Here is an 8,711-nt window from a genome sequence, read left to right on the forward strand (position 1 = left end):
TAAAAGGTAAGATATTGTAAAACGCTTAGCTAAAGAAATTAAAAACGATCTTACATTATGAGTGATGTTGAGACAAAACTGGTCTAGCAATAATTTCTAACTAAACGTCACTTTTATGATAAAGATGAAACAGCTGTGTTGTTCAGCAGTCTGAGAGATAACTATCAACACATCATATCTATCTTTATATTAGAGTACCGCAAACAAAACCTGGAGAAAGAAAAGTACCTTCTTCAAAACCCTTTTTTTCGGCGGTATAAAACTTTAAATAATCTTTACCTCTCTGCAAACAGACGCGATAATTTTGTCGACATTATATAAATGGTCTTTTGAATTCTGATTCCCGCTATGCTCAGTTACATAGACTTTACAAAGTGGACATACAGATCATATGTTTATGAAGAAACATTGTCCATGAATACTTCAGCGATGTATCGTTCTAAGCTTTAATTTTGTTATATATCTAGTCTGATTTTATTCTTGATTTTTATTGTTTTCTTAACTATTCCTGTTACTGTAAGCTTTAGCATGGATATCCCGTTAGAGTCTTTTCTATTTTGATAATGGTATTGTCCTACGTCCAATGTTCAAAAGTGACAGAGAAGAAAAATAACTTTAAACATACACTGTATGATGATGATGATGATGATGATGATGACGACGACGTCGACGACGATGATGATGATGATGATTATTACTTGGTATGCATTACTGGAAACAGACTGCTATGATGCATATATAGGCAATGTATGAATATATCAAAACAAACCACTTTAAAAGTAAGGGAAATTCGTAATCATCTACTTAAGTACGAGGACCAAGTGCAGAGGTCGTACCATCAACCTTTATACTCCATTCAAAATGCTCAGGACTCAAGTTTTCAGTCTCACCGTACCACCTAGGTCTAGGTTCGTCGTTAGACAATTAAATGAAGTGCTATGAAACTTTTTTGTGCAGCAGTCTGAAGAAGATAAAATTTTACTTTATTGTAACTTTATTATTATTCTTTCAAAAATTATAATTATATAAAATACTTTTTATAAGTATAGACATTTCAAAGTAACCATAGTAACCTACACGAGCTTTACGTGAGGAGCGATTAATTGAGACTTAGAGACGCTCTCCACCACCAGTTTGTTAACCAGGAGCAAATTATTCCACTACTTGTACTGTTAAAGAATAGACTAGGGAAGATAACCCTGTCAAAGAAGTTTAGGTGTTAATAGAATCTAGACAAATGCTTTTTATAATGAAAGTATTGGTCTGAGCATAAGTGTTCTGAGAACAAAAATTCAAACGGAAAAAGCGTCGTCCACAGACCAATGCAAACGTATTTACGACTAAAGCAACCTGTCCACTGACGGGTATTGGCTGTGGTGTTACTTGCTAATGAGATGGGTGTCACCAAATGAATACACCCAGGACATAATGAATTGTATCAGTACAGAAATATTTTGGAGTTGTCCCGACTCAGTCCAAGCCCCCTTTAGGCACACTCCGCTTACTCCATAATTTTCTACCTACGGATTATGTATATTGGTCTTAATGCTTGCTAATTCTTATTCTTATTGTACGTGTGACATTATGTGTACGTGCGTGTGTAATAGTGCTTTCGTAGTTGGGGTGTGTGTGTGTGTGTTTCGATAGTAAAGCATTTGGCTCACGTCCACACGAGGAAATGCGCCTTAGAATTATTATCGTAAATAATAAAAAAAATTCTGTTATTATAGTTCTTAAATTATTGAATAGATGACTAGATACGTTTGTTTTTGATTCTAACCTAATTAACTACTAGAGTGAGATTATATAATACTCGTATATAATTGTTATGTGTTCGTGACCGAAATGAAGCAATAGATGGTATAAGATCGTAACATAATCTCTGTGACTATAATGGGGGCTCTCTGTCTTTTCAATTATAATTTTGATCTGTATGGGCGATCATACCAACTCTCAACTCGTGTTTCGTGCTTGGCACACACTAACACTAATTTGCGGCCATTCAGCAGCCCAGGATGTTACACTTACAGAATCCTATAAATAACAGACTTCAATTGCAACGACCTCATTGTTATTCAGTTGTTCTGTTTGACAACGTCCTTCGTTCATTTGAAGAGTATTCCTGTATGGGAGCTACAGCCACAACCACATCATAGAAATGAAGATGACTATGGTAAGACAGTTGCAAATGATTGTTAATACTCATCTTTTATAAGCATTGAACAATACTACTAATAATAATACATTAATACATTACTAAATAAATAAATATATATAGGTTTTGCATGCAGTAGATAAATGGAATCAACTCCGAATATAATATTTAAAGCCGGATTTCTTATTAAAAGATAAAAATACTTTAAATTGTTGACATTTGATGTTATACCTACGTGCGTAATTATTTTCTAATGTCCTAGCTTCTTTACTTTCTATTTTACTATCTTTATAATAGTATTTCCGTGTTCTTAGGTCGCTTGGTAGCAATATAGATGATTGTTATTATGATAACAATCAAAACTTACAATAATTGTGATTTTTACAGGGTTTGCTTCTTTTATTGGCGATCGTTGTAGCATTTATTCCAAATGTTTCGGCACGAAGCAAACAAAAGTATGTATATAGGTACAATTGTCACTACATAGGCACACTTAAGCATACTTTATCTCTTTTAATATCTCCTTTCCTTCCTTCCTTTACTTATTAGAACTGAATCGCCGTATCATTCTTGTGTGTGTGTGTGTTTGTGTTTTGTTGTTATTGTGTGTATGAATTTCTGTAGTTGCCACAAAGGTTTTGCAAAATATTAATTCTACTATTCCCTGTCTAGGGTATAGAATCTAGTGTTTTATCAGAAATTAACAAGTGTGATGAAAATGAAATATTTTCTCATGTTATTTAAATTTATTATGTTCATGCTGACCTCAGTATGTGTCTTGGCTAGTTTTGAAACAGGACATCATTTAGTCCTGGAACCAGAACATTCTGACCTCAGCGAAAACCAAGTGAAGGCTAAGTCTGACAGCAAACAACAGTCACGAGAAAAGGATGCTGGTGAGAAACTATGTGATAGTTGAACACACGCACACACATATATATATATATACTCTTTCTCTCTCACACACACTCCTTCTGTCTCTCTCTCTTTCACACAAAAACAAAAACACACCCATAAATACACACACTCTTTCCACACCTTCCAGAAATATAAAAAACAAAATATAGAAATTATATGTCTGATAAAACAGATACAAAAGCATACGACATGTAAAAAAACACAAGATGACTATACTGCACAACTTAAACAGCATAGACACCCGTATATTTTCAGGACAAGACATTCTGAATGACCAACCGCCTCTCCGATGTCCCAGGCAAGTCAACACCCGACTACCTGGAGTCGACTTTGCTTTGTACGGGTACAACAGTCTGAAGGGTTGCCCACTGGCACCAGGTCGCGATCCTGGCTTCACCTTGCCCATATTCTCTGCTGACTACAGTGCAGGTCACGTGATCACGGACAATAGTTACAGCGTGCCACGTGGGGTGATTCTTGCACCGGATGTGTCATGTGTAATGTCCTTTACCTCAGAGGTCATTCAGACGCCCTATGACCTCACCAAGTTTATGAGTCGTACAGCGCAACTCGATGGCGGCGGTTGGGGGCCTCCATTTGCGGCCAACCCATTCTTTCAGAAAATTCTCGCTGAATTGAGACAAAAGGTCTTGATCGTGTCATCAGCCTCTTGCAGTTCATATCTTGTTTCGCTTTTACATTTACAGCCACCGCCATTCCATTCAATCTTTCTACAGTCGGTCATACAACTTAATAATACAAGTGATGAACACCTTTACCTGGAGTTTCTTGACACCTACGGCACACACTTTGTCTCACAAGTCCGCCTGGGAGCTTTGCTAACTTTTGTGCACAAAATGGAGACTAGCAACTACAAAAGGTATGGACAGGGTCACGTGACAGCTGCTGCAAACTATTTATCTGCTTCGCTACTTGGAGAGTCTGAGACCTTAAGTTCCAATCAGAAGAAACAAGCAGACGAGCTTCAAAGTCAAGTAGAGACAAGTACAATAGGTGTTGGGGTACCTCCCACTACCAGCGCCAGTAGCTTGGCCTGGCTTACAGAAGTAGGGAACAATCCGGTCGCCATTAACTATGTCTTGACTCCAATAGATCTTCTGTTCTCAAAAACATTTGTCGGTGACTGGGGTCCTCTAAATCACGATTCTGTTGATCTTGACAAGATAAAAACCAAACTAATAACTATTAAGAAGAAATATTGTCAGACTTTAAAGAAGAAAGGTCAGTTGTCTGACTGTGATGAGTACACACCGGGATTACATCTCAGTCGTACAAGGCTAATCGGTGTCTCCATCTTTAGTGAGTTTGTAACTGCTGAACACTGTATGGAGGAGTGTTACAAGCTTCCTGACTGTGTGGCCGTCACTTTTTGTCCCGAGTGTGACAGTAACGACAAGGAGTTTGAACTTTGTCAACTTTTACAAGACAGTCGCACATGCAGTGCTGCGAACAACTCTCAGTGGCAAACAACCATCTTTCTTAACAAAATTCAAACATCGTTTAATGTGCAGAATACGACGGTTGCTCCTGACTCAACAATTGAGTCTAAGAATCTCATTGTATCTTCCTCACATGGCTGCTATTCCTCTTGTCTCGATGAAGACAAGTGTCTGGCCGTCACAGTCTACAAAAGCACTGAGTCAACTCTGAAGTGCACACGCCACACAGGCCCTATTCAGAGTTTGAAAGAGGAAACAGGTGCCGACTTGTATTTTGTGTCACCACACTCAAAAAGGTTCATGACATCCTGCATCAACGATAATGGATGTCCTGAGAAGAACACGGTGTGCTTTAAAGATAGGTGTCTTTGTCGTCCTGGGTTCTTCTCATCAACACGTGACAATACTTGCTCTCAGAGTAAGTAAATATGAAATTAAATACCGTAGACCATACTACCTAAACGCTTGTAAAACTCAAGATTGGTGACAGGAAAGCAAGGGAATATGGTACACTAGACTAACCACCCAAAATAGAATGAAAATAAAAGATAAAAAGATTACAATACTCGTTCATAGTTTCAGTATGTATTTTCTAAAAGAGTTAATTTAAACTTACAACGCCATGTTTAAACATATTACTTCCACTAAATGAATTACTAATGTTCACATTAATCTGAATTAATCAGCATGCAGCACTGCCGACCTTCAGAACACATTCATGGAGTACCCGGAGAGCGGCATACGGGGACATAATGTCGTTGTACGGGATCAACTGACTTTAGAAGGATGCAAGACTTTGTGTGTCACAACTTATGGTTGTCTGACCTTTGACTTCAGAGGTTTGTAAAATGTATTTTATTTGTCGTAGTTACGATATAAGAGCTTCCACTGCTTACATATGCACAATCACATCCCAGAGAAATTGTAAAACTCACTTTAAGCTAAACATATTTCTGTTTTCTATTTACCTTTTGTTTGAGTGTAGTGATAATACTTATATTACGCCTACACACTTTTTGTTCAGAATAAATTGAATTTGTGAAGTACGAGATGTAGAATGTATAGTGTTTACACAATTTCTGTGTTTATAATAAAGATGATTTACCTATTGTTTTAAGATTTCTTTCATAGACAAAGATGATTGTTTAAGATGTTGAGCTTTCTCTTCTCAAGTGCAAACTGTCTTCACCTGCAGCTATTGTTTTACCTTATGTCTGCTATTCTGGACAACTTAAAAATAATTAAGTTAACTGGTTTGAAGAGTATATTGTATGTGCACAAAAGAATAGTGGTATTGACTTTAATATACAATTTTATGATCGGAACCATCAATGCCAATAACTTGTGTTCTGTTATCTCACCCAGCCAAAGGAGGGCGCTGTCTGCTGCATAACATCACAGCTCTTGACGTGCCATTAGCCTGGTATCCACACACCAGTAGAGGCTGGACCCACTACCAGAGAACCTGCATGGACTCTTCAGACTCGTATCCTGGACCACTGTGGTACAACTCACCGTGTCGTAGTGACTTCGAATGTCCTGACCCCAACAGTCGGTGTCTACTGGGGAAATGTTTATGCCCCACTGGTTTCCTTTTGGACCAAACTGACGTCTCGTGTCAACTTTTTGGTGAGTTAATATTCATTGACATATTCTGCAAGTTCGCTGCTTCTTAAATTACTGAACATGGGGTGGGGTTTAACTTTGTTATCCACAAGAATCAAGGATCTAGCATTTCTTTTATATAACTGATATTTATACTCCCTTTTATCCTGTTATGGAGAAAGCTATTGCGTAGCAAATTCTAGCATTCTAAATGATAATAACAATAATTTGTTAGAGTCTAATAAGAATTATATACACTCTTGACACTGTTTACACCTCTAAAGAATCGTGTAAGGACTGGCAGAGGACAGGCGCCATCTCCGGTGTATACAATATCACCGCTGCAAACATGTCGTTGGAAGTCCCATGTGACATGAATAACGGCGGTGGCTGGCTGGTACGTTGAATGTCCTTTAAAGTCTATATATATATACGTGTGTCAAGTAGAGCATTCGATTTGCTTTCAACAAGTGACTTGTGTCTGAAAATGATTTGTATTGGCTGTATGTTCAACTGACTGTTCATTAGTCACATTAATGTTATTTTGTTACACAACTTACATCAGTCTGGGTTGTTGCTCCCACTGAAAATTATAATTTATGATTTGACATACCGCGTGTGTTATTAAAGTAGACACCGGCCTTTAAGCTGCAAGATTTCGTCTACAATTTACTTCTGTTCTCAGCAAATATGTAAAACATTAGAAACTGTGTCAACGACAGGTTTTCCAGAGACGTCGTGATGGATCTGTTGACTTCTACAGAAGCTGGAAGGACTATGAGCAAGGCTTTGGTGACATCACTGGAGAGTTCTGGCTTGGTAAGGTTGACAGTTCTTTTACTTTGCCCATGGTACGACAAGCACATTTGAAATGTGTTCTTCACAATAAGTCGCTCAAATGTTACAGTATGTTGCATTTTATAATTTTTTTTTGTATTAGGTTTATACAAGATTTACAAACTTACACAAGGCAGACCTCATCGACTCCGTGTTGACCTCATGGAGGTGAATGGAGAACGTCACTATGCTGAGTACTCGTCATTCAGTGTTGGTGGTCCTGACACAAAATACAGACTCCAGGTTTCTGGTTATTCAGGGGACGCAGGTAAGTATAGGAATATTATTACACCTGGCTTAGGCTTATGATATACATAAATCTGTTCTGATTAAGGTGTAGACAAATTTTTAAAACATGCACTGTCACCATGGGGAATACGGCAATTGAAACTCGACATAAGTTCGTGATTTAGTAGCCAGGTGACACACACACACACAGCTGTCAGGGTTATATTGAACTTAGCTGTGCAAATGTTCAGGATGATTAAAGATAGCTAATAGGCTGTACAATAATTTATAACAAGTAAAAACAGTTTAACACCTTCATTTATTCTGGTTGAAGACACATACAGCCTACAACATTAATTTTGTTCTTCATCATTCAGCTTGCGACTTATACACGTACCTTGAAAACGTAAACTCCTAATTTTTTATTACAGATCTGGTTGATCAGACTAAGTCTGTTTCACGCATAACAAATTAATAATTGAAAAGACATTAGAAAATTCTTAAGACATAGATTATTGATTGTCAAATTTTGAAGTAACTGTTCTCCGAAACGTTTCTACCTGCCATATGTAATGGTATCTTTTATCTTCTTGTGGATTTTATAGGTGACAGCCTAAAAGGACATAACAACCAAGGTTTCACCACACACGACCAAAACAATGACAATGCCACTACCACTAACTGCGCTTTAAAATACCACGGCGCCTGGTGGTACAGAGCCTGTCACGACTCCAACCTCAACGGACTTTACAAGTTTGACGGGGCCTTTGGTGGTGACGGCATTGAATGGTATAAAGCCCATAATGATAACAGAGGCTTCACTTTCTCGGAGATGAAATTGAAGGCAGTGTGACATTACAGTCCACTCTCTTTACCCTCAGCGTAGGATACTGGATGCTTCATGCTGATGTTGTGTTCACATAACACTAACGCGACCTATGTAGCTCTTTGTTTTATCTCATGATAATAACATGTTGTTCTAAATGATTAAAACAACCCTGTTTTCACTTTCTATGGGAGATTCTTGTGGAGATTCTGGTGTGTATGTGTGTATATGTATACAAAAGTCAATACTATATCTTAAATACAAACTGAATACCTACGGATTTATTTTTCAAGTTCACAAACAAGACAGAAATGTTCAAGGTGTAAATACGATTAGGTGCTGAATGTAGTTTACAGCAGACGTTACGGGTGAATTAATAGTGTTGGCCCTTCTACTGTTCTACTTTGTCCAAAAGTATTCTTGCTTAATATAATGAGCTAATTTTCCCATAATTTCACGTTTAGTCATTAACGGACACATTGCATTATTTAATACTAGAATTATAAAAGGTTAGATATTGTAAAACGCTGAGCTAAAGAAAATAAAAACGATCTTACATTATGAGTGATGTTGAGACAAAACAAGTCTATCAATAATTTTTAACTCAGTGTTTCTCTCAAGATAAAGATCAGACAGCTGTATTGTTCAGCAATCTGAGAAATAACTATCAACACATAATATC

General features: G+C 37.4%; 1 protein-coding gene across 1 annotated transcript; it reads left to right on the top strand.

The window, feature by feature from the left end:
* The first annotated feature begins 2,164 nt into the window (after window positions 1-2,164).
* Window positions 2,165-8,374, top strand: LOC112567596. The gene is made up of 10 exons (XM_025244291.1): window positions 2,165-2,173; window positions 2,543-2,610; window positions 2,942-3,051; window positions 3,329-4,951; window positions 5,220-5,372; window positions 5,899-6,162; window positions 6,423-6,535; window positions 6,861-6,957; window positions 7,079-7,243; window positions 7,809-8,374. The coding sequence occupies exons 1-10, from the start codon at window positions 2,165-2,167 to the stop codon at window positions 8,054-8,056; spliced, it is 2,850 nt and encodes a 949-aa protein (XP_025100076.1). The 3' UTR covers window positions 8,057-8,374.
* Window positions 8,375-8,711: the final 337 nt, after the last annotated feature.

This window comes from Pomacea canaliculata, linkage group LG7 (assembly GCF_003073045.1).
Source record: "Pomacea canaliculata isolate SZHN2017 linkage group LG7, ASM307304v1, whole genome shotgun sequence".
NCBI classification, from domain to species: domain Eukaryota; kingdom Metazoa; phylum Mollusca; class Gastropoda; order Architaenioglossa; family Ampullariidae; genus Pomacea; species Pomacea canaliculata.